The following is a 27,767-nucleotide window of genomic DNA, read 5'->3' as shown; positions in this document are numbered from 1 at the left end:
TTTAAATTTTTATTTTATTATGGTGTTTAAAAAAGCAAAATATGTGCTATTCATAAATTTAACTTTTTTTTCTTTTAAATGTTATATTTAGTTAATGAAATTTATTTTAGTTATTTGAATGCCCTTACGGAGTGGCAAAAACTACAATTTTAACATGGATGAAAACACTAAAAGCAATACAGATAATTCTGAAAAAGAATTGAGTGATAATTTACAAAAATTAAGTATGGATCAAAGTGTACAGGATAAACCAGACATACTAGTCTTTGAGCCTGACATTGGTGTTCAATTCACATCCTGGCTCAAACATTTCGAAAAAAAAACTCTAGATGCTAAATGTAATGACGAATGGAAAGTTAGAAATTTTCAAAAATTCATTAAAGGTTCAGCTTTGAAATTGTATATTAATAACTGTCTTAATTGTAATTCATATCAAGAAATAGTTGAAATTTTTAGAGAGCATTATTTTTCACCTCCCTTTGGCTTTAATGATTTTCAAAATTTAAAATTTTCTGGCCAAGCTAAAGACCTAAATTCATATTTTACCGAAAAGGTAGAGTTGGGTCGAAAAATAAATTTAAGTAATGATCATATAATTGATCTTTCTATCCGCACAGGAGTGTTCAGGAGTTGTTCAACATTGTAGATTTCACGATGCTTTGCATTGTCTGCAAGGATGACTATGTAGAGGGGGAGGAGCTCTAGTTCTTTTCCACGCCTTTTCCTCTTCTGCTCGATTTTCATTGGCCGTAGACCAATAGCAGAGAGGTCTTTTTCGAGACGGTGAATCTCGATATCGGCCGTAAGTCCTCGGACGAGAACTTTTAACTTTCTGCCGGTGGGATGCAGAGTTCCTATCTGGTTTGTAGTTTCAAATGGAGTCTCAACTGGTGCCGGGGCTTCAGAAGTGGTCGTGTCCGGGGTGTTATCTTCCGACCCTGGGGCGGCAGCTATCTTTTTCTCAGGGTGATGGTGTTCACTATCTGGCTCGGAATCAGAGTTTTTAAGTATCGCCGGGTTGACACAACTCTTTTTCCTTTTCTTCTTTTTCTTATAAAAATATGAAAGAAGTTCATCCGATTTTATACGAGCGATTAATCCTCACTTCGGCCGGATCACGCTATTGGTCGAAGATGACATCACTGTTTGGGGGAAGGGAGATGGTGGCTATTGGCTGGTGTTTGTATGATTTTGGCGACAAATTTAGTATTCACACATGCTCGCTCGGAATTAATTTGGTCGTTGTTAATGTTTACGTAATATTATGTCGTCGTAAGCGTGGGGTAGATAGGTAAATGTCCTCTTCAGTATTTTAGACAATATTTATGTTTTAATTAATTTAAATTCATCAAAGCTAAATCCAAGAAAAAAAAAAAAAAATCTTAAATGTTTTTGCGAATATAAGATGTTATAGTAATATTCAACAACTAAAAAAAAACGTATATACGTTTTTTTTTTTTTTTAGTTGTTGTTTTTCCTTAAGAATTGTCTATTACAGTTATAAAGTAACAAAAATTGAAATAAATATAAGCTCCAATCGTAATTCATTTGTTTTGTGAATAATTTTAAAAACTTCATAATCAAACAAAAAATAAATTTAGTTTAAAGTAATGATCACAATTCTGTGCTTAGCTCCCCCTGCATTTCTAAATCAGCCCCAGTTGCCCATGATGTAAAATCAAATTGGTGCTCTTCCTTTTCTTCCACATTTTTGATGTTATGAGATTTTGATAGGTGGCTTGTCATTAAATAATATTCGAGTTGTGAAACATACTTCACAACCATTCACAGGACATTTCAAACTTCCAGTTTTTACATCAACTTTATGAACGTTTCTTATATGCTCGTATAAAATTTTATTTTGTTTAAATATTGTTTCGCAAATAACCTGATTCTTAATTAATAATAACAAGAAATATTAATAAATAAAAACAAGAAAACATTAGAACATAAAAACAAGAAACATTAATACCACGTGTAAGCAGAGCACGTTTGAAAACTAAATATGAAATTTGTCGCCAAAATGAGATCTGTTGCCAAAATACTACGCAATACGCGGCATGTCCCTTCACCCAAACAGTGATGTCATTTTCGACCAATTACGTGATCCGGCCCAAGTGAGGATTAATCGCTCATCCCACACGCCAACGTGACTTTTTCCCCTGCAGTTTCACAAGCTTGTAGCTTACTTAGTGTATCTTTTAACTGGAGCATAAGAAGCTAGTTAGAATCACTTGTGCTTGACACCTGCTTATCCCGACTGGCCAGTGGACACCTAAAAAGTCTCACATTTTCTGCAAATCAAAAAATCTTTCCTCTTTGCCCTAAATGCCAACAAAACCAGGCATCACCTGAGCACATCTTGAACTGTTTAGGGCTGGACTGGAATGACATTCATTCCTCTCCCATTCTGGTTTCGGATTTTCTGAATGTCAACGGATTCATTGATCTGGTCTGACCCCGTCAGACCAGATGGGAATTAGCAACAACAACAACAACTTGTGCTTGACATTAAGAATGCTTTGCGCATGCGCGAATGTCTTGTGAAAAAGTATCGAATGCTTTGCGCATGCGCGCATATTTGTGAGACATTAACTTTGCTAAGTAGGTTGAAAACTCTTCTCATTACCATTTCCAATACTGACTCCGTTGAAGGCTCGCTTCTTTGGAAGTGACTTCCCATCTGGTAAATAATTTTTTTAATCATTCAATGCAAATATAGCATGTGACTCTTAATTTTAAAGCACACACGTGTTATAATTAGTAGACCCGGACTTAAACTTAAAACTAATCCTTTATTTAATCGGAACTTTCCTAGCAATATAAGTAATTTAAATTTATTAGCAATATGTTTTTTTTTTTTAACTTTATTCATATTCTTTTTATGTTTCAAACTTTGTATTTTACACCCACGTTTTTGTGGGAGTACTGTGCGCGTTTTTTTAATGATTATATGGCATTAGTGTTTATATGGCGTAAGTAATGCTTTAAAATTAATTTATATATATATTTTACTTTTATTCTATTCATTATTTTGAATTTTTTTGTCAAAAAATGCATGAAAATGAAAAGCCAGGAGACGAAGGAGCTTTAGTTAACATTCAACCTTGATTTTGTGGACTGAAATATGAAAGTTGTAACTCTCTTTCATATTTCAGTGTTATTGTACAAAAAGTATCATTTTCTTCATTTGCTATTGTATTAAAGTGTTATTTTCCCTTACTATGCACTTCCAATGACACTTTGTCTTGGTCACTTCTTTTTTTAAAACGTTCACTAATAAAAATAATATTAAGTTTTTAATTTGGTATTTGATGCTTAAGGTATCTGGACACCTTCGACAACTTTTTTTAAAAAAATCCTTGTTAGTAATTGAAACCTTAAGGTTTTTTTTGGTGTCTTGTAGTATAAAAACTGCTTTTTTGCAGTCGCTTCAGCAAAAATTTTTTTATTTTTTCTAAATTTGGAGAAAAATATGGTAAAAAATGAAACCACTGTTTACGCTCTAAAAATTTTTCAAATTAAGTTATTGAACAATTTTCTTCACTATTACGCTCGTAATAAATGTGTATTAAAAACAGACTAAAAGCTAAGCTCTAAATTAGAGGAACTATAAGTTATGGCGTTTTAAATAGCTTCATTTAAAAATTTCGAAAAAAATACAGCTCAAAATAAACAAAAACTGCTCAAACAAAAAAAATTACATATTTATGAAATTGATTTTAGTCTATCTTTGAAAGAATGTTATAAAAAGCTGCACACAAAATTTCAAGATTTTGGGACTAAAACTTTTTATGTTATGGTGTAAATCGTAACTCAAAACTTCAGAAAATGCATTTAAAGTAAACAATTGCATAAAAAAACAATTTTAATATAATAAATATGCAAGGAAATCTCATCAATGATATTTTACACCTTCAGTTTTGTTATTCAAGTAAAAACATTTACATAAAAACTTTATTTCCTTTTTATTAATCAAGTTTTTACCAATGAGAATTATCAGATTTACTACTATATAATAAGGAGTAACATTGATGTTTTATTTTAAATTGTAAACATCATTTATCATTGTAAACATTTAATGTATTTGCTAGTTAGAACTTCTTTCTTATAAAGTGAAATGCTAATTATATTACAAGATTAAACAAAATTCAGTTTTTGTCAATATCATTTTTAAAAACAAGCATACATTTCATAAAAGATAATGACTTAGAAGTATTATATCACACAATTAAAAAAACAGTTTAGAGAAAGAACATAATAGTTTTGAAGTAAGAGTTTAACAAAAAAAGCAATTAAAAAAATTAGAAACAGCCGCTTTGGTATGTAACCCCTTCTGTCAGTTCGAGTTTTGAAAGTTGACGCTTTTTAGAAGTGTAACTTTTTTCTTCGAATTTTTGTAGAAGGTAAAGAATGTCGGTGAGCAGAATTTAACCGCAGTTTGTTCATTTCTGTGAATGCAAGTCTAGTGAAATAGCCAGGGTTTATTCCAAATGATCTTAAAACAGATAGTAAACCACATGACCCATCGTTGAATTGCAAAATTTCACATGACACACCAAACTGCAGTTTCCAGTCCAACAAAAACATTCTTTGGCAAGATTTGCCAGATAACACCATTGAAGCTTTCATTTTGATTCTGAGTTTTGCCATGCAAACATTTCTTCAACAACTCTTGATTGCACAATTTCATGTATGTTGGCTTTATAGCAGCCATTACTTTCTCGGGTAAACCTTCGGCATTTTCTTTATAGTTTTTTCCTAACGCCAGAAACTTCTGGTACCTGCACCAACTCTCCAAGCCAGGAGGACACTGCACATGCATTGGCTTTTTTGAGCTAGAACAACAGTGGAAAAAACCAGCAATTACTGACCTTTGCATCTCCAGAAGATTTCCACTATTGCTCCGAATCGCAATTCCATAATAGTTTTCTAGTTTATCTATGAACTTATCTGTCAGTTTCCCTTTTCCGCCAAGTCCTTTTGTATTTTTTTTAACCTTTTGTAAGTGGGAACCAACACGCTTTTGCCAGGGTTGGGTTTTTGACGTCAAAAAGTGGTTTTTGACATGACAAGGGTATAATACTGGTTTAAACCGTCAAAAACCCGTCAAAAATGTCAAAAACTGAAGTTTGCCAAGAAAATATATAAACTTCAAAACTACCAACAGTTGCCATGCATTATATTGAAATTTAATTATACTATAGGTAATCAGCAGGTTTTAGAATATTTTTTAATTAAAATTAAGGTAAAATAACAGATTTAAAATCTCAGAAATTTATATTCAAATGCACGTGCAGAAAAATTTTGCACAAAAATTGTTTAAATATTTATATTTAAAAAAAAATTTTTCTTCTTTTTGATACTTAAGAAAATTAAAAGTTTATTATTATGCATTTTTGACATATAAGGAACATATAACTAATATTTATAAGGAACTTACAAGTTATGTTGTATAAATACAAACTTGATACAAGTGTATAAAAATTTTTTTTAATGTTATACCGAATATCTTTATTATCCAGTATGTTAATTTGAATTTAAAAGTAGTTATATTTATGAATAATGATAAATATAATTCATATTGTTTATTATGTTTATTTATAATTATTACACTTATCATTTTAAAACAATTTTTATCTCTTAATTTTTTTTTCTCCACTTGTATTAAGAATACAAATAATGCATATCTTGAAAGCAAGAAGTAATTATTCAACATCTGAATATTTAGATATTCAACAAAACTATATCATATTCAGCAAAATGAAATTCACAAGTATTTGGATAAACTAAATTTTCAGCATAGTAAATGAATAGGCTGAATATACTGTAAATCGACACTAACTACTCTGTGTATTTAACAGAAAGCACTTAAATTTGTATTGTCTTATGTTAAAAAGATTATTAAGAAGATTTAAAAGAATATTAAGAAGATTTTTCTTTAAAAGAAAATGTCTAATGTACAAAACTGCTAATGTTTATTTTTAAAAATGTCTAATTTTGAGTATAATCTATACTATACACTAAATTTGGTTATAAATAAATTTCTTAATAATATCACTGCAGGTTTTCAATAACACATGAAAATGAATATACATAATATTACAAAAGATGTGAGTTTTCAAAAGTACAAGATTTTGGTTACTATTCAAAATATAAGTGTTTCTTCAAAATTTAAAATTTATTTTTTCTAGAACATATTTAGAAACACTATCCTTTAAAAAATATATAAATTTTATGTATTAATTAAATTTCACATATAAATATAGGTTTTTGACATTTTCGACATTTTTGACAGTTAGGTTTTTGACGTGACGGTTTAAACCATGGTTTAAACTGTCAAAAACTGTCACATGTCAAAAACCTGCCAACCCTGGCTTTTGCACATGTCCAATGCATTCATATTTCACAACACTGTCTTTTCCATATACGTTTTTAACACTTTCATAAGCTTTTGCATCTCCATCGCCATAGTACTCTCTATACTCAAGGCTATTCAGTAGAGCCGATCTTTGAAAGATTCTAAGAGCACCGACACTCTCCATACTTCCAGCAGAGCCCGTATGATTTCGGCAAATATGAGGTTTCGTAGAATTTGTTGATGCTAAGCACATTCTACAATAGGATGACATCACCTCACAGTCAAGTACTTTACCGGTATCAATGGAGATGGCAGAGACACATCCATTCAATGAACTATAACCTCGACGTTGCCAAGTTCCATCGACAGAAATTCCACAAGGTGTTACAACTTCATTAGACTGTTTCATTGCAATTATTTCTTTCTTAGCCTCATTCATGCTGCTTTTGGACAGTTTTACAACAGCATCAGATAACTTTTTCACTTGTTTCTGAAAACTGTATGGCGCTAAGAAAGGTAAGTCAAGTATAGAAAATAGCTTTCTGCCTGCAGTGTAACCTAGAGGTTACACTGCAGGCAGAAAGCTATTGGTAGAGCTACCAATCAATCGCAACCCATAAACAAGAAGAGTGTTGATTTCAGAGCATTTATCAATTTTCTTTGATGTTGGGAAAGGAACCATAAAAGAGCAGCTGTTACACTTCACTGTAAAGTTTGACAAAAGTCCATACCTTGAATCTTCAATTATTGACAGCGATTGCTGGAAACATTCAGAACAAGACGGGGCAGAAAGTAAACATACAAGAAATTCCATCGATATTATTCTATTACCTTGCATGTTAGCATTTGAAAACTGCTCATGGTTTTCCGCAGTTCGTAATTTTTCTTTCAGTTTAGAGAAACTAGCAGTCGAAGGTTTCTCCTTTTCAGTGTCATTGTTAGGTAAATTTGAATGCCTATTTCCATAGAACTTTCGCTTTTTATTGCGATAATTTTTTCCAGCCATATCAGTAGAAAACAATTATTATAAAATAACCCGAAATGAAGCTATTTATTCTTGTTTAAATGAAAGCAAAATAAGAAAACTATCTCCAGACAACAATCGAAATCACAAGAGAGCCAAATGACAACAATCTCTTGTTGTCATATTTTAAGTAGTAAAAACAATACAAACCATTAAAATATTTCAAATTGTTTATAATTACTTTAAAAAGTGTTTTGAAAACAAAAAAATATCAGAAAACAATCATTTATGCACTGAATCTGTCAAAAACATGATTAGTTTCGGTTTCGAAATTTCACTTCCGGTGCATTTTCACTGAAACTAATACTTTTTCAAATGCACATATCTCGGGTTAGAATTATCGTATAAACGAAATTTTACCGCCAATCGAAAGATAAGATTCCAAATATTTTTGAAAGTAAAAAATCTCAATTTCGAGAATTTCATAGAAATTCGACTTTTAAAGGTAGTGAGGCACCTTTAAGTCTTTTTACAAAAATATTTACTTTTAGTCACTTCTTAATGATATTAGAAAGTTATCAGTAGTTTGAACAGTTAATTTGTAAACTTTAAACTTTTTATCATTTTCTAATACTGAAATAAAGGGCTTACTGCATTCCCAGTAAATGTCTCTAAAGATATTAAATTAATCATCTCAATTTAAAACTAGAAAATAGACGTTTTTTAAATGTATGCCCACTTTCTCCCTGTACCCACCTGACCCTATTAAAATAGACTTTTATCAATCACCTATACAGCTCCAATTGATTTTGCTGTTATTATTTTTCTAAAAAAAAAAAAAAAATTCTGTTACAGATAAAGAAGTATTTTGATCAGGAGTTTCAATTCTGGTGCAAATACTGGGCAACAGACCCAACAGCCCACATCTAATTTTGCTTTTGGATCAACTACTGGATCTACTGGTTTGTTGCTTCCTTTTTAATTTATATTTTTAAATGTTACAATTATCAAATTATAAGTTCTTTGCAAAATATCTATTGCTTCCTGACTTGTTATCTAAAGAATTTTACCTATGCACAGAGTGACAATGTTTAACACTCAATGCAATAATTTTGACAGTATAATTGCACTAATAAATAGATCAGTTTTTTTTTTTTTTTTTTTAGTATCAACAAATACTTTTTTTTTTTACTTGTGTAACCTAGTTACTAAAAATCATGCTGAACATTTAAAGCAGGGTTGGAGTTTTTGCCGGCAAAAAGGGTTTTTTGCCAGGACAGTGGCAAAAACCAAATTATCTAAATTGCTGATTAAATATTATTTACAAAATACTTGAAGCAAATTTAAATCAATCATAAGGAATAATAATTTTGATACATTATATGAAAAAATTCTTTTTAAAATATTAATATAAGGGTAATAATTTTTAAAAGATTGAAAGTTTTTGACCTCTTTTCATTTTAGAATCCTTAAATAAATGTTTTTTTATAAATTGTATTTTTTTTTTACTTCTTCATAATAACTTTTGGTGTGTATTGTTTTACATATCACTCTTATACTATATTTAAAGAGAGACATAAGGAAGCTAAGATGGATGTTTTATTAGATTTTGATAATCACCTCATTTCTCAATATTACTTCAAAATGCAAACAAAACCACACAATTTAAATTCTTGTGAAATTTCCAGAGAATTTTGGGAATTATGTTTTCATTTACACTCATGTCCTTCTAGTAGTACTACCATTAAAAGAGTGTTTTTGAATTTTTCAAAACTAGTGTTCTGTTACGCTATGTTGAGACAGCACAAATTGTATTGTGATGATGAATAGAAGTATTGAATTTGCGCAGATTTAAAAAAATTGCGTTGATTGTATATTTTAATTAACTACACTTGTTGATAGATATTTTATGCTTTAAATTATAGTTATATTAATTTAAAATAAGTTCATTTCACTGGAAAAAGAGAATAATCACCAATTTTCTGATCGATCAATAATGTTTTAAACTACTTTATATATATTTATATATATTTATAACTTATGTCACTCTTTTTTCTTTTCTATATTGTTGAGCCTTTCCTTTGTCACGATGTGTTTCTGCTGCACCATTTACCCTTTGTCACATATATTGCTTCAAAACTTTTGCTGGCAGTTTAGAATAACATATTATAGACAATATTTAAAATTTTATTTTTAAATTTTTTAATGACATTTGTAAGCATAACAATAATTTTGCTGTGTACTGATTTTGATGATAAAAATTAAATAATATATTGTAGCAAATTATATTAAAACATTATTTTAACCATAATGTGGGACGTTACACTGCTTATGACCCCTTCTCCAACTTGTCTCAGTTTTACTAACCCCTTTCCTTTCTAGGTATGATATCTGTTATAGACCGCCCTTCGTTGATTAGGTGTGGATTTGCACACATCTGTAACATATTATAAATAGTTATTTCTCAATTACTGATCTGTAAGTGTACAGACTAATATTAACCTAAGCATTGACGAAGACGATTTTGACTTCGTCTAGTTGCAGATATGTAGATAGCGTTTAGCTATAAAGACGATGTTAGTTTTGTGATGTTGAATGACGAGCGAATTGAATCAGAACTCCCGGTTTCGTGCGAAGATCAGCGTTGTTTTATAGATTGCAATGCATAGTTTTTTTATGTCCATTTTTTTGTCATTGGGATTTTGCGTTTTGTTGAAGATTATTTTCAATGGGACGTAAGTCATTTTGAATTTCGTCGGGAATAATTGTCAGGTTTCTTGTGAATTATTTTTAGTGAGACTTGCTTCTTTTCATACCATTTTTTTTCTGTCTGGATTTAACGATTCTGGTTAATTATGTTTAGTAGACATACCGTTACTTTGCGATTGTTGCACAATCACTGTTATCTTAAATTTTCGTTCTGAACTCAATTGATCAATGAAAAGAAAATATAAATAAGAAAAAACATTCTTCATTGATTTTTTTCAATTATTGTTTTTCATTTTAAGCAATAATACAATTTAATAGGGGTATTTTGTATAACTTTGTTATATAAAGTGATATTATAATGTAGGTAATTATAATAATTTGATTATTTTTAAACCAATAAATGTGCAGTCGTTTTTAATTATAAAAAAATTAAAACAAAGCTTACCTTTATTTAATTTGCTTTTATTTTTGAGATACTGCAAACAAAGTTTTAAAAAAATTTGGCTCTTAGTTAAAAAAAAATTAAATTTTTAAATTAAATGAAGAGTTTGGTAATGTTTTGACGCTTTTTAATAACTTAACATTAGTACTTAAAGTATCTTTGGTTTATTTTCTTCTTTTGTTTTTTTTTTCTTTTAATTTTTAATGCATGTATGTAAAATATTTTGTTACAGTATTATTATTTTTAAACCATTAAATCATTTTTAATTTAAGAAAAATAAAATAAAACTTGGGTTTGCTCTTACTTTATTATTTTAATTGAAAAAATTAAGCTATGATATTGATGTCATAGTATAGAGATGGCTAACCAATGGCACGCGACACAATATTTTGGGCACGCCACCGATCACAAAGTTCACTATGAAGCATATTAACAGTTAAATTAAAATTCACAAAAAATTAACAATTAATGCTAAAAAAGCAATTAATAACCATTAAAAAAACAAGCTACAATAAATTACTAGCAAAAAAAAATAATAACAGTTCTGCTTAAACTAACATCTTATAACCTTGATATAAGTTATTTGTCATCTAATCTGCAACAACAGAAGTAGTCACACTGATGTTTCTTTAAGTTGAATTACTTGTATAACCGAGACATTGCAAAATGTTTTTTTTTTTCGTCGTAAATAAAGAGTTTTGAGTTGATAGTATTTAGTATTATTATTTACCCAATAATCACAAAGTCAAAACTATTTGTCGGCACGTCTATGGCCTCATTAAACAATTTTTTAGAAAAAATGGCACGTTGGTTCATAAAGGTTCGCCACCCCTGTCATAGTAGAATATGTTTAGAATTAATATTTTCTTTTGTAATAGATTTATTCCTTTTCATTTATTTTTGATTGGTATTCTTGATTTGATTTCCCATAGGTAATTTTTGTACTAAATCGCGATACATAGCTGTATCACGATGTCTAACGAAGAATGTATCCAGATTTAAAATTTCTGACATTACCCAGTCCTAATTATAGTATTTGACAATTAAGCTTTAATTTTAATTATTTGGCTACTATTTTTGATAAATTTTTGCTCCTGTTCAGGCAACTATTTTCATAGTTTTAGGCAACTATTTTCATGCCTGAGGCTACTAAAAGCAACTATTTTTGTTAATTTTTGCTGTGGCAACCCTGTTAATGGATTTAAGATAAGGCTTTCAATTCAAAAAAATACATGATTCTTATTTCATTAATTTTAAGGAGTTTATTAATAAATAAAAAATTTTATAACTATTATTTTAATGTACAAAACATTTAATTTTATCATTAGTATTTCTTTACTTAGAGAATAAATCAAATTGCTAGGGATAACACATGATATCCGATAAAAAAAATCATTTTCTTTAATTAAAAACCTATGATTATAAAAATATACTTTTACTAACGCTGGGATAGTTCATGATTTTTTTTTTAAATTTCTGTTTCAGTTCCAGCTCTTAGAATGAGTTTCTTCGATGATGTCATTTCTGTGGATAGAAAAGTGGATTTTAATCTACAAGAATTTTGGAAAACAAGGGAACCGAAAACTCCCCCACATGGATTAAATGTTAGAATGGGGGAGTTTAATGTTAATGCATTGCGCAATGCAATTCTTTTGAACGTTTGCTGTCAAGGCGTGTGGATAAATCCCGTGACTGCAAACAATCTAATAAATTTTTTGTGCGGAGATTTCATAAAGCTGGATCAGAAAATTCATTTGCAAGTCTTATTGCACTACTCCAAGAGGGATATTGATGTCCTTTATGATAAATGTAAAGAAAAGAAATTGACTAAAGAGGCGTTCTATTCTGACAAAATTTTGTCATTTGTGAATCGTGCAAAATATGAACCTGAAGCTCAAAATGTAGTGGTTATGATGCATCCTGACACTAAAAACCGTTTACTAGATTACTTGCTTACCCCACCCATATTGTCTGCACTAAGATCAGGCGTAAATATGCTGTTAGAAGCAAATATAAGTGCTGAAGAATTGCAGAACCAGCTGCATGAAATGAAAATATATACCGTAATGCGGTATAGACCATTAACTAACTTACGAGGAGCATGCCTCACAGATGGCATTTTTCTTTCTACATTGTGTCTAGCAGGACCTGAATTTTCGTTTAGTTACGAAGCTGATTTAGTCACTCTTGCAGCTCACGAAACCATTCATTACTTGGTACGACTGCATACTCAGGACTTCAATTATTCAAGTCCTTTTAAATTTAGGGATCACCCTCCTAAAGTGCACAGAGTAGATCCTGTTTATCCTGAGCATTCGTTAGAAACGGGTCGCTTGATTGAGTTAATGTTATTTAATGGAATACAGCCGGATTGGGCTAATTCTTCATCAAAGGCTGCAAGAGTGTTTTTAACTCGTTTACGCACCCGGAAAGATTTTCCTGTTATTAAGAAGCAAGAACACGTAAACTTGGATATAGTTGATAGGCTTTCCCCATCAGCTCCGTTTGGTATCGATCTAGAGGACAGGCATTTGTTTTTCTGTTAGTGTTAAAAATCATTTTGTAAAGTCTTTGAAAGACTTATAATTTAGTATTGAATAAGTACATAAAAAGTTAAATTTCAAAAGGACTTTTATTTTTTCTTAAAAATTCAGAACCCTTACAAAGTTGAGTTTCACTCATAAATGTAGCGTGCAATATAAAATATGAAGGGGCTAAATTTTTAGAAAGAAGTGCAGGGCTGATTGTGCTCCGGAGAAAATCCGGATTTTTCACTAACCGCGATCCGGAAGTTTCCGGAGATCGAAGGTTCAGACGTTTAAAAAAATCCTTGATCACAAAAGTTTCCGGAAATCAAATTTTCAAAGGTGGAACTTAAAAACACAGTTTATTTTATTTGTTTGTAAGGGAGAGCCAGAAAGATACTTTATAAGCTTATATTCAAGATTAATATTCATTTTTTATCAGTAAATAGTTATTATAATCATAAACTCTAGAAAGACAGACATATTTGTAAATTTCAATTACTTCTCCAGGTCATCATAGGTATGTGTAAAATTTTAAGTATATTTTAAGTATACTAAGAAATATTGGGAAAAAGGAAAAAACCTTGTTTAATTTTTTTCGATTTAAACTTTTTTTTTTTTTTTACTCAAGAAATTTTCCGGAATTTTGACTTGGGCTCACAATCACCCCTGGAAGTGTCGTTTTAATTAAATAAGACAAACGTGATCGCCCCAATAACCCCTTAATCAATTTGTGCTAAGGGCTATATTTTTTTTAAAAAAAAATTTCTTTTTAGTAATTTTTGTTATTTTAACTCAAGTAGAGTTTGTTAGACAGATAGGGGCTAAAAGGTATGAGGTTCGATCCTCGTTAGTTGTCGAAGAGGACGATCTCATGTATACAACTTGTGGCGGTGACGTCATGGTTTACGGGGATCGGCCTATTTCTTTTCATTTGCTGTTGGTCGTTCTTGCGTGGATCATGACGTCACCCATCATCTGTTAAAAGAGTATTTAAGTTTCTGCTGAAGCAGATCATTGAGGTAAACACCGTAGCACTAATTAATATACATTAAATGAAATAATAATAATTCTAATGAGCTTATGTTTTCAATACCAAACAAATCCAGAAAAACAATTTTTTTTTTTTAAAAGATTAACTAAAAAATAAAAACATACAAAATTCAATAAAACATCTTACTTAGTTCTCCTTCAATATAAACCAATTTAAGAAACTCAGTTCTCCTTCAATATTGTATTATACCAATTTAAGAAACTATCAAAACATGTATTTAATGATGGTCTATTTTTATTTCCACCATTTTTTAGGCATGCCTGAAACTAAAATCTGCTTAAACTAACATATTTTATTTTCACATTTTGTAATAAAGGTCAAGATTAAAGAAGAAAAAAATCAAAATTTCATAATTTTTTTCATCTGATTATATTAAATTAAAAATTATTTATGCAAGAAATAAGAATTTAAATTATTAAAGATATTTTTGTAAAAAAACTGTTTTTAATACTATACAAATTAAAAAACATTATTAAAGGTTAACTATTAAATAACATACAAAATTCAATAAAATGTCTTGCTATAATTTATGCTTTTAATTATATAGTAAGCATATTGTTAAAATAAAAAGTTCGCCTTCAATAAGTACATTAAACCAATTTTAAAAAAAACTATCAGAACATGGATTTAATGATGATCTGCTCAAATGAACATATTTTAGTGATATTTTGTAGTGTGAGGTTCAAAGAAAAAAAAAATTATTTTCTTATCTGGTTTTATTACATTGAATTTAAATTATTAAAAATATTTTTTATAAAAAAAAACTAGGTTTGGTTATTTTTAAGAAAAATATTTGAATAACTAATTAAAAATATTGAAATGAACAAATATCATTTATGAAAATAACCGTCTCTTCTTCATTTCTTTACGGCAGCAACAAAATTACACTCATTATTCAACTTTAATATCATTAATCTATTAACATTTTTTAATGTTATAGAATATCTTTTATCTGTTAAAATCAATTGAAGTTGTGAAAACACTCTTTCAACTTCTGCATTAGATACAGGTAAAATATTTGCTATTGTTACTAATTGGGAAATTAGAGGAAATCTACTGGAGCTATTTGTTTCATGCATTATTGAATTTAGTTTTTTGATATCAAGAACACTGTTTGGAATACTAGACATGGAAAGATAAAGATTTTTAAAGTCACTCCATTATCTTCATTAAAATCAAAATAATCAGCGAGTTCAATTATTTATGAATTGACATTCCGTCTACAAATCTGGTTAAATTAAATATACTCAAATGAGATATCACTTGCTGATTTTCCAATCGTTCTGATATGTTTTTAATTAAAATATCTAAAAACTCCTTTGCGTCTTTCTCATAAGGACCATCGCTCGGTCCAATTGGTGCCATTATCTTGAGGAGTCGAGCACGTTCCTCCAACTTTTTGCAAATAGTCCCACCGGGTTTCTTTTTAAGTCTCTCCAATTCAGCTAAAGTATTTCGTACTTTTGGTTCTATCAATCCTATGTCTATGTTTTCTTGCTGCAAGCTTAAATTGAGATGTGTAACTGATGATAACACATCACATAGGAAGTGAATTGCTTTAAAAAAAAATCATAGCTCTGAAATTGCTTCAGTAAACCGCTGGTAGTTGGCCCAGAAAGCTGTTTTGAAGAGTCATTCACTGCAGCGTTTTCTAAATCAGCCAATATGGCTTCATAGTTCTTGCGAACTGAATTTACTGCTTCATTGTGAGATAACCATCTAGTGAAGCCCATTCTTTTTATTGTTGTACCTCTATTCTCTACATTAAATAAATTTTGAGCATTTTTCAAGCTAGTTGTTCTAGCTGATGTGCTTTTATAATACTTGTAAGTGCCATTTAAAATCTCGTCCACTTTAACGAACCTTTTAAGGCACTCAAAGCTATCCTTTGTTGCCAATCTGTAGTTCATACAATTAAGTTTAACAGATATTATTTTGTTCTCTTTTTTTTAATTTTGTGACTACTCCCTCATTTTTTCCTACCATAGCACTGGCTCCGTCACTTACTAATGCGGACATTTTATTTATGGAACCACAGTCATTGACAACTTCGGATAAGGCCGATAAAATTTTGTCTGCCTTTCCATCTGGCAGACTACAATCTCTTACAAAAGAGTGTTTTACTTGTCCATCTTTCATGTATTTGACGACTACACCCATATGTTTTTTATTATTAATATCGGATGTTTCATCTATAACCACAGAAAAAGAAAGGCTACTGTTAATATCAGTTAGAATTTCTTCCTGAACGCTGGCCATGCACTATAATAGTTCATTGACCGCTGTGTAACTGGTGTATACAACATTTTTCGCTTTTTTTTAAAGGTTTTAAAATCGCACAGTCCAGATCATCTATGCAAAAGTTTATAAAATGCTCAAAAAAAGTAATGTGTGGCAAGTTATGCTTAATTAAAAAATTAAGGCACTTCATCGCTGCAGTCACAGCCTTAAAGGTTTTTGTGTCTTCATTCGTTGTTGAATCGTTTAAATTATTGCATTTTGCATCGGTTTCAGTAGCTATTGAGTCAAGATGTGCCAATGATTTTTCATGAGCTCTAATTTTATCTAAACGGATGCTTACGCAGTCCTTCTCCACCCATGGAGAGCTAGAGTTTTTCTTGTGTTTCATGCATAGTTTGCACAATAAAATTTCCTTACCATCTGTTATGCAATGTTGCAGCCATTGAAATTTTTGCAACCAAGTTTGATCAAATACAGTTTTATGTTTACTTGATGCACTTGTTGTCTCCAAGTTGGATTCCACATCAACAGTTTTTTGGGTAGAATCAATTGATTAAATTGCATTAAAGTAAGCTATGCAATATAAACAAATTAACAAAGGATAACTTAAAAAAACCAAATATATAAAAAACAAATTAGGAAAGGATGACTAACAAAAAAAATAAGCTACAAAAACTAGTTAACAAGAAATCACAAAAAAAAAACAGTAAATAACTATAGAAAACAAGCTAACAATTAATAACTAGCAAAAAGAAGAAAAAAAAATAACTTACTTACTAATAAAAAATCAGTCGAAAGAAATAATTAATCCCTTAATAAACGTGCTTTTGTAGTACATATTATCGCAAACTATTTAACACAGTGTATTATAGGTAAGTAAACAATTTTTAATCTAATTTTTTTTTCATTGTGTGCCGCCAAATTCCGAAATCGGTTTTGTTAGTTAGTCTTTCAGTTTTTATTTTTTAAATGTTATTAATATTACTCAATGTTTTACTTCCAGCTACAGTTCTCAAACGCTTTGAGGCCAAGAGCTTGCGGAAAAATTTGGGAAGGTCTGCTACAGCCACTGATTGGGAATGACAAAAACCTAAGATAATTGACGTGACCAATTCTTTGAACTTGGAGACCCAAGAATGGGCCAATTTGTTTTACTAAATTTTTAATGTTTATTCAAATAAAATATTCACAGCTACTTTTTGTTTTATTCCTCTGCATTCACACCTTCTATATTACAAAGCACGTTCATATCAGAAGGGTAAATTTTATTAAGCCCATAAAATTACAATACTTTTGAGTTTTTAGTGCTGTTATGCAACATATTAAATTATGTACTAATTTTCAGTGACTGAATCCTGTCTGAAGATCAAATGTGCATTTCTAATGCTAAAAAATAAAACAAATTTACATGCGTGAAAAATGTGGTTATTTTAAAACAAGCAAATAGTCTTTGATTTTGATTTATAAATCATAGTTGAGCTGAAAATAATTATCATGCCTTACATTAATATTCACTTCTTATATTCCATCTACAGTGCTCACACTTATTCCTATTCTCCTATTTTACACTTAATTTTTAAATTAATTACTGAGCAAATTCTAATTATATATATATTTGGAAACTGATTAAAACAAATTTTGAGTGCTTATTTTTTGTTGAAAAATTGGAGTGCAATTAGCGAAATAAAATCGGAAGTACAGAACCTTATAAAATAATTAACACAAATTTATCTATATCCTACAACACCCAGTGAAAAAAAATTTCTTGAATAACGTATCAAAATTATCGATCGGTGTTCTGCAGCATCTTTAATATTTGTTGTACGAATAACGTGATGAAAATATTCATCGACGTTCTACTGTATCTGTAAACGCCGTGGAATATGGTTTTTTCAAACTCGACATTCTACGGCGTTATTGAGATATCGATCTATATCAAATTTCACAATGTCGTACAATATTAAAAAAATCGGGGGTTTAATATAGATCGATCATTCGATATTGAGTGCTACTTGGGTATTAAGATTGAGTATGTGAAAATACGATCATTAGATCAGATCAAAAGTTATTTTGAGGGTTCACTTTTTTGTTTTGCTCACAGTATGTCGAATTTGGCCAGTTTAGCACGTGCTGGAGTAGACTCCTCTTAAAAACAAATTATTAATTTCGTCTAAAATGAAATTCAACTCTTATTATATTATAAAATAGGTCTACTTTTTCCACATTCATTTTGAAACAAAGGAAATTATTCCATTGAGAAGCATACTTAATGAACAGTTGTTTAAAATCAATTCATTCAAGTGATATAAATAAAAATCCTATAATGTTGTAACAATATTTTCAATAATCTACAAATGGGGGAATACAAGTTTAAACTAACTTTATTGTTTACATTATATGTCTATAGTTAAGTCTCTTTGGAGGGTTGTTGCTTCTTTTTTCTCAGGGCTAAAGAGAATAGAAGGGCTGGTTCACTCCTTTGAAGTAGCTCTTGCCGCGCCAATCCTCCGATTTTCTCTAGTGACGTCACTTTGGCGCAAAGCTCGCACTTTTACTTCCAGAACGGAGCGTTCGGCCATACTAGCTCTGACTAATATCGGAGCATTTCTTTTTGCGAGATATTCTAAGACAGTTGTTATTTTCTATAGTGACTTTCCTCAGTTTTGCAGTGAATTTGCAAGAATTTAAAACAATTATCGAAATGCCAGTTTGCGCGATTGCAACTTGAAAAAATTTTGATAGAAAAACAAAAGGAAAAAATATAATTTTCCGCGTGTTCCCTAAAGTAAATGAACAACTATGTAAAGAATGGATTCCGAAATGACAGTTAATATAAAACAGCAATACGTTTATTCTGTCGTTAAGAACTTTTATAAAAATTCATTATCTAAATAGAAACCGCCTCGTTACTTCAAAAAGAAAGGCAGGTGAAAAAAATTAAGAAATGGATAAAGTCAAAGAAAATTAAAATTTAATTAAAAGTATAAATAAAATATATAGTTGGAATTCTCCTAATTTCATAACATATTTCTTAATGCAGTTATTCTAAATATTCATGATTTTTTTTAAAAATAATATTCTCTTAAATTTAAATATCTATAAATTATGTCATCGTAAATTTAAATGTCTATAAACAATTGTAGAATTTCTAATGTCATTATGAACCTAAATTATTATTTTGTTTTAGTAATTAGCGTTTAAGGTTGATGTTTCCTATTGATTAAGTATGAACAAATTGCTATTAACGGCATATTTTAAAATCAGGGATTCTAAATTTAACTCAACTTATTGTTATAAAAGAATATGTGGATAAAGAAAAAGTGACGATATATGCCTTCATTTTTCTTAATAATTAAAGTTAAAATTGAACTTTTTAAAATAAAGTATTTATAGTGTCATTTTCGCCAACAAGTAAAACATTTTTATAAGTTTAAAATAGTACTTTTTTTAATATTATGGCCAAGTAAGTTTTTTTAACAATGTTTATGAACGGAAATAATGTGTTAATTACGTAAAGTTTTAAAGCTAATAACCAGATTTTTACAAAGAGAAGGATGCAAAGTTATCATAATATCTTGGCTTGCGATCTCTGAGATCTGTGGACACAGTGACGTCATAAGGAGGGAAATCGTAGCTTCAGCTCTAAGAGCGGAGTGAACTAGCCCTTCTATTCTCTTTAGCCCTGCTTTTTTCTAGCCTCGTTGCATTATTAAAACTTTAAAAAAAATGAATAGTTTTAAAGTCTCCTTGAATATCAAATAAAAAAAACATACCGATTCAAGATAAGAGTCGCACTGTTTCAATAATTTTTTTTAAGTTTTAAATGTTCAATTTTCTAGCGCACGCGAAATATTAGTAACTGATCTCTTAATCATGTAATTGGTTTAAAAGAATATGTCAAGGAACCTCTTTTATTAGCCCCTACCACTTTTTTGTAACAGAAGTCGCCACCAAGAAGGGCCATTTAAAAGTGTCGAGCATACGAGTATATATCTTTAGCAATTAGCGGTCTCCAAGATGACAAGGATGCTTTGACATGTCAGTGTAGTAAATTAATTTGTTAAACTAGTTATCACAAAGCTTCTTCCCTGTTTTTTGCCTCAGCTATCCACCAACATTTCATATAAGCCATAGACTACGTAGGTGGTCCGTTAGGAAAAAGCATTGGTCATTTTTTGATGGGATACTGGTGGAAACTTTTTTTTTTCCTCCCGAGATTGAAATAAATAGAATACAATAGCAATTTAGCTTGAGCCATGATCTCGTGTAAGACCTTATAATAAAATAAAAATGTATTAAAAATATTTCTAGAAATTTTTTATTATTGGATCTTTGTGGTGCTCTACGCACGTTCTTAATGGCTAATCCGACCCTGGTTATTAGGATTTATTCTGCAGAAACAAAATAGTTTCAATCCTACTCTAACGTACTAATAAAATAAATGTTCATAATTGGATCTGAAATTTATGAAGCACATTGTTTTTTAAGTGTTAAATGCTTTTCACATATAAACCACTCAGTGGGACTGGGCATTTATAAGTGAACTAAAACTACTTGATTAAAAAACTTCATTCGCTTTAAAATTTGAAAGCGAATGAAGTTTTGAATCAAGTAATATCTTACTGCTTCAGAGTTTCATGGGATTATTTATTTATTGATTCCCTTGTTGACATTACAAATTAATACACGAAACTGCTCTCTCTAGGGCTACCAAAAGAAGAGTTCATGATTGGGGGTTCAAGGCCAAGGAAATTTATACAAATTTGTTCTAGCCAGACATAATAGGATTACTTAGACCGAAATATATTTTGGATAAAGGCTAAAAAAAATTAAGATTTTAAACAATCACTAATTGCTGTCATTGTTTACATCTTATAAATTTTTTATATTTTATAACTGAACCAAACATTTGTTTAAAAGTAGTAAAAAATGTTATGGAAATGCTGTTCGAGCGCACCACAATCTGAAAACTTTTTTCGGCGTACGAGGTCGAGTGGGGCCGAGCCAGTCGAATGATGATGAAAAATAAATCCACAGAAACATTAGGAATTGTACTCATACTTTTATTACTCAATACTGCTTAAAGGCATAATCATTCATTCATAAAATTTTTTAGATGAGACAAACAATTACTTTGGAAGTGTCAACAAATTTATTCTACCATATCATCTCACTGAGTTTGGTAGTCACATCCAATGTGTAATCACTCACACATAAAACATACAAAAGAATTACAGTTCCCCCTTTCTTTTTATTCTTTTTTTTTTAAAAAAAAAGTGGAATGAAGCACTTCAGCAATATAGGTACTATGATAAATCAAAAGGCAACATTAGAATAAGCTTACTTATTTTTTCACAATTTGCACATTACACAGAGATGGGTCTGAAAATTTTATTGATTAATTAGGATTAATTAAGATCCAGCGCAAAAAACATTTTGAGTTATAATTTTCAATCACTTCTTTTAAATGCAATATTGAACAAAAATGAATAAAACAAATTGAATCACTTTTTTGATGTTCATGCTTCATTAATAATATTAAATTTATACAAGATGTATTAGCTCCAGTTTTTATTTTTTACAATATGTAAGAATAATCTGCTATAATAATTAAACTGAAAATTAAACTGAAACGTTATTATTCATTTATGTTCATAATGAAAATTTCACTTATCATTTATGCTCATTATGAAAGGTTACTTATCATTTACGTTCATGAGGAGAATTTTAAAGATTATAAAATGATTCAGCAACTAATGACTGAAATAGATTAGTAAAATGATTTATGTAAAGAAATTATCGATAAATAATATCTCAAAAAGATAAGCAGCGAGATTTATAAAAGACCTACAGATTGATTACTTTAAGATCAATAGATAAATTTAGATAGGTATAGTGGATAGATTTAGATATCTGATTGATGTAAATTAATGCATCAAATAATGAGGCATTATAATTTTCTAGAATTTTTAATCAAAAAACTTTTTATTCTTCACAACATTGGAACAATTTTAAGCATAAATTCGTTTTTTTTATGTTCCTTAATTTAAAAATTTAGGACAAAAATATATTTTAAATGTTATAAAATTTAGATTTCAACAATGGAACACTGAATGAACCAATGAATTTTTAAAAATGGCCAATGAGTAAAAAAGATTTGAAAATCAAGCTAATACTGCAAGTATTAAAAAGATATAATTATTCGAAAAGTCCAATTAGAGAGCAGTACAATTTAAATTTCTTAATTGTAAATGATAATCTGTGAAAAAAAAGAGAGAAAAACAAGCAAAAGGCACAATTGAAGGAATACACATGCACAAAAACATATAACTTTAAGTACACACATAATTTACACAAAAATGTACTTTTTCCTGATTGTATAATGTTCATTCAAATATTAAGATTTAAATAAGTATAAGACAGCATGATTTTACTAAAAATCAGGTAATGGAATGAGACCAAAATGAAAACGCCTTGGAATGCATTTGCAAAAAGTTTAGAGATAAAATTGCAATTTTGTCATCTAAACGAGCTTGGCTATAAATCGTTCTTAAAAAGTGACATAAAATAGATCTATTAAAAACAGATACTTAGTAAATCAATTCAATAAAAAGCTAAAAACACAAAATATTCATTCTCTTCATTTAGTTTTCGAAAAAAAAAAATGTAGCGATAAAATAAGTTACCAAGCATGTCTTTTTGAGAGAAGTTTTTTTTTAAATCCCCCCAAAAATAGTTCTCTATAAAATAAAACATTTTCTCCATCTCAAATCACTAAAAATATATGTTTATATATATATATATATATTTATAAATACATGTTCAACATAAGAGATTCAGCATAGCGTGGGAATGATAAGTCATTTGCTATGTCCAGACGTCGCAAAGCACTCTTTTTACCTTAAAAATTTGCGGGAATGAAACTTACTTCCATTGGCAGATTTGTTCCAAAATAAAGTGACAAGTCAAACGTACTTGAGCAGATTTTGGGACACTCTCTACTCATCCATATTGCATATTTACTGCCATTCAAGTCCTCTAACATATTTTTGAAACTTGAATTCAATATTACATATTTTCAGTAATATTTATATTACTTAGCAACTTAAACACACCATTTGTAACACTTGAGGTTTTTGCGGTACGTTTACCGTAACTCGTGTTTGGATTACACAATTTATGCAAAATGAAACTTCTTTATAACATATGTAACTTTAGTAATTTATGCTTTTTATGTATTTTGCTGCAAATAAGATTTTTCTAGAGGACTCAACTCTGGAGTTAGGCAAGCAATGTTCTCTTTTTTTCCCTTCACACAATGAAAAACAATGCAAATAAAAATTATGGAAGCCAAATGAGAAACTAAAAGAGAAACCCCAGTTCTCGTAAGTCATGTCGATATACACAGCTTTCTTCAACGAAAGGTGGGTTGTGAGTCTATGATGAAACATTTATCCTTCTCTTTTTGCCAGCAAAATTGAACTGTAAACGGTAAAAACAGGAACTAATCAGTTTTTTGTTGCTTTTTTTTCCTTGCAGTTAATAGGCCTACTAAAGAAAAGCTGCCAGTTATTTTTTTTCCTTCAAAAGCTAAAGATCTTTTTTTTTACATAGACACATATAATGCATATATATTTGGATGATAAATTTTAGTAAAGATGTTCATTTGAAGTGAAATGATGAAAGACTCTAAGATATGTAAATGTGTGCTGCATCACAGTTTCTCTTTTGCTGGTATCCATACGGTTGGACCCCCCTGGTCATGGATGATCTCTTTCACTTTGTTGTAGATTTCTTCAGGCGTGTCACCCTGAACAACAGCTGCAATAAGAAAACTTGCTTAAGGATACTCTACAAAAAAACTGTTCATCATAGGAAATAATGCTTTTATAGCAATTATAATTATTGTGAGTGTGTAACAGTTATTTGTAACTTTTGGGATCTATTTTTTTTTAAATATATTCCAAAAGTTACACAAATTCTGCTTCCTCACGTCTCGTAAAAGATTCAAAAACTAAGAAAAATCTATTGTCTTTAGTAGTTTTTGATAAGGTGGGAAAAATCTCCAAATAAATCAAAATAAAATAAGCTGTTTAAATACCTTTGTGAAGCAGAGCTATAATTTTAGCTTTTTATAAATAAATAAATATATACATGCATATATATACATACATATATATATGGGTGATTCTCACGAAACATGACATTCACTGTCCCTTGCTCCAAGATCTAATACTAAAAGGACATTTTTTAAAAAAAAATTAATAAATAGCATTGCTGTTAGCATTTTAAAATGACTTTGCACTAGCATTGACTGTTTCGTATACTTAAAAAATTTAATTGAATATCAAAATGTCATTTTCCTGGCATGTACCAAGCAATATTTCCAGTAATAACTAGCTTCAAAACTTCCCATACATTATTCAAAATCTAATTTTTTTTTATCTTATCCTACGTAAGCATTTCTAGAATATACGCAGAGGGTATTGTTTACTAAAACTTCGTTTAAAATAATTTTTTCAGTCAATAATTTGTTTGTCCCATGAAAATCTGTCATTTTCCTGGCTACTTTTATTTAGTGATTTATAACTAAAATAGATAGCGCCAGGAATCAATATCTTATGTTAATAGATTGATTAGATACCCTACTATCTGAACATGTCTTGTTGCATGAATAAAGAACCAATTTTCTGGCTCAAAATCTATTTCAAAAAATTTTTCAAGGTGAGTAGGTTTTTATGCTGTCATTTTCCTGGCTTCTTGAAATCATTAATAACAAAAACGACATAGATTTATCTGAGTCATTTTAAGAAATACTGTTGTTTTCTGCAGAATATAAACGTCTTCGGCCAAAATATTAAAGTTATATGCTATAAAATGGCGAATTTGTCATTATCCTGGCTTATGAATGCCAGGACATTGAAGTGTTACCAGAAATTCTTTTTAACTGCTAATACTGTAAAGGGGGAAAGCAAATACTAACCTAATACCAAGTTTATGTATGATTGTAATATGCTTGGATGTAATCAAAGTTATTTATTTATTTAATGATTGATTTAATGACACAATTTTATTCTGCACATATCAGCAACAAAATTTTTTTTGCTTCTTTCTACAGTGGATAAAAAGAAATAATTTAAGCTATTTATAGTCCATCTAACATAAAGGCTTAAGTTGAGTTACTTATAAGCTATTTAAGGTCCATCTAACATAAAGGCTTAAGTTGAGTTACTTACTATTAACTTAAAATGAAAGAGTGGATGCCATCTCTGGAGAACGCACTAGGTCTGCTCATCGGCAAGACTGATTGTGCAGCTCATTGGAAATTTAAAAAAAAAAAAAAATAAATAAAAAAAAACTTAAAATGACTGTTTTTTAAACTTATAAGGTAATATGCCATTTTCCTGGCACTCAAGATTTGGTGAATTTCTATTTTTTTTTTTCTCGAGCAAATGTCAATAGACTACACTGCTGTCTATAAGATATTAATAAGTGTAGCAAAAGAAGTATACAAAAAATTTTTTAGATTATTTTGAAAACTTTAAATTTGAAGAAATTTTTTGGTCCGAATTGTCATGTTTCGTGAGAATCACCCATATATATATATATATATATATATATATATATATAAAAGTTCAAAATGAAGAATAAAACAAAGAAAAATTAAAGACATATGAAAAAGGGGGAAATAATAAGTAAAAAAAAGTTTTTTTTAAAAAAAGAATGAAATTTTACTTAAAAAACTGGAGAAAAAAAAATAATCTTTTCATCAGCCCACACGATTATATCCGTAAAACAGAGTGCTTTCTGATATTGTATCAATAAAGCCAAAGCAAAATATATTAATACAATAGTGTGAGGAGCACTCAAAATTTTTTTTTTATAAAAATTACAACAAATAAAATAGAACACAAAAAGTAAAAATAACATGTAAAAACAGAAAATAAAATAAAAAACAGTAAAATTGGACTATAAAGCGAGTAGCCAAATCAGATCAACTTCCATGGACGGAAATTTTTCAAGAATGATTTAATAATGTTTTCGCAGAAAGATTGCCAGATTACAAAATAAGAAAACAAAATCGCAAATTGAGTGTAACAAGAGGGTTTTAAAGTGTCGCTCTTACTGCACTGCTGAAGTGATTTGTTATTCTGTGCAATGATTTGTTAGTTATAAAGGATGGGCCCGAAATGGATGTGCGCAAAGTAATATTATACTGGATAATTTTAAAAATTGACCATAAATAGTTTAAGAAAATAGATGTTTATTTAAGAAAAAATATAAAATAGAAAAAAGAAACATAAATTGCCTGTTTCGCAAATAATTTTAGCCACGGATTTGCCCGAAATGGATTTGCACATGGAAAAATTGTGTAAATTAATAAAGAAACTTTTAGCAAACAATTTTACCCACGGATTTGCCCGAAATGGATTTGCACATGGAAAAATTATACAAATTAACAAAGAAATTACTTTGTAAATAATTTTGGCAATGGATTTACCCGACATGGATTTGCACATGGGAAAATTATAAAAATTAACAAAAAAAAGTTTAGTAAATATATCCACAAAAATATACAATTAATTCAATGATTTTATATAAAATTTTATTACATTAGTTGGGTATCCATTGTTTTTTTATCAAATTTTGAAAGAGTTTATCGATTTGTTTTTTGCATGAATAAATATTACAACATATTCTTTTAATTCTGTTCATTTCATTAAAAGTGGTATTTAAATAGATGCTCCTAGAAACATTAGAATTCCAAGTAATTAGTTTATTAATATTAAAATCATTTCTTTTATCGTATAAATCAATAAAGCAGATATTTTCAACTTTTATAATACCCAAATCATTTAAATTCATATTATCATGATTACGAAGAAAGATTAATTCCTCAGGGTATATATCACTCAATAAAATAGTAAAATCTTGGAAATTAAAGATAATTAAGTCATCAATATATCTAAAAACAAATTTAATACTAAGAGAATAATTTTTTTCATAATAATGCAAAAATAAGTTAGCTAAGAGAGATGAATAATTAGATCCTGGTGGTATTCCATTAATTTGAAGAAAAATATCCCTTCCATTGTAAAGATAATTACTAAAAAGACAAAAATTAATCAGAATTTCCCAATAATCAAAATCGCAACAAAGGATATTTTTAAAATCATAGTAATAATTCAAACGGACATCTTTTAGTTTAGAAAGGGGAATGCTATTAAAAAGATCCTGGAAATCAAAAGTCGCAATAGAATTAATTTTATTATGTTTAATGAAATCTAAAATCGGTTGATTATTAGTGATAATCCAAGAGAAACCTTGTTTAGTAATATTGTTAATAATCTTATTTAAGTAGTTAGAGAATATGTTGCCAGGTTTACTCAAATAAGTATTAGACCCACATGTGATAGTTCTAAATTTTACTGGAATTTTATGAAAATTAGGACTGATAATTAAGTAAGGAA

At 29.3% G+C, this 27,767-nt stretch overlaps 2 protein-coding genes across 7 annotated transcripts in view; one reads left to right on the top strand and one right to left on the bottom strand.

The window, feature by feature from the left end:
- Positions 1 to 2,540: 2,540 nt before the first annotated feature.
- LOC107440718 (uncharacterized) lies at positions 2,541 to 13,102 on the top strand. 2 transcript variants are annotated; one of them, XM_016053703.5, is made up of 3 exons: positions 2,541 to 2,686; positions 8,181 to 8,287; positions 11,962 to 13,102. In XM_016053703.5, the coding sequence occupies exon 3, from the start codon at positions 11,976 to 11,978 to the stop codon at positions 13,020 to 13,022; it is 1,047 nt and encodes a 348-aa protein (XP_015909189.3). In that variant the 5' UTR covers positions 2,541 to 2,686; positions 8,181 to 8,287; positions 11,962 to 11,975; the 3' UTR covers positions 13,023 to 13,102. The 2 variants fall into 2 exon arrangements, with proteins under 2 accessions (XP_015909189.3, XP_015909190.3); XM_016053704.5 differs by lacking the exon at positions 2,541 to 2,686 and adding an exon at positions 2,710 to 2,975.
- Positions 13,103 to 21,338: 8,236 nt separating this feature from the next.
- LOC107440719 (MAGUK family member discs large 1) overlaps positions 21,339 to 27,767 on the bottom strand; it is a 256,361-nt gene continuing 249,932 nt past the window's right edge. For all 5 annotated transcript variants that reach the window (XM_043044038.3, XM_043044039.3, XM_071180794.2 and 2 more), the window contains one exon: positions 21,339 to 24,117. In XM_043044038.3, coding sequence (XP_042899972.1) covers positions 24,011 to 24,117 — 107 coding nt within the window. In that variant the 3' untranslated portion in view covers positions 21,339 to 24,010. The remainder of the gene's footprint in view (positions 24,118 to 27,767) is intronic.

The sequence above is a fragment of the Parasteatoda tepidariorum genome, chromosome 8, assembly GCF_982258835.1.
Source record: "Parasteatoda tepidariorum strain Cologne lab strain chromosome 8, Ptep-v5.0, whole genome shotgun sequence".
Classification (NCBI taxonomy): domain Eukaryota; kingdom Metazoa; phylum Arthropoda; class Arachnida; order Araneae; family Theridiidae; genus Parasteatoda; species Parasteatoda tepidariorum.
The sequence above is the reverse complement of the archived record's forward strand: the minus strand, read 5'-3'. Positions and strand labels throughout refer to the sequence as shown.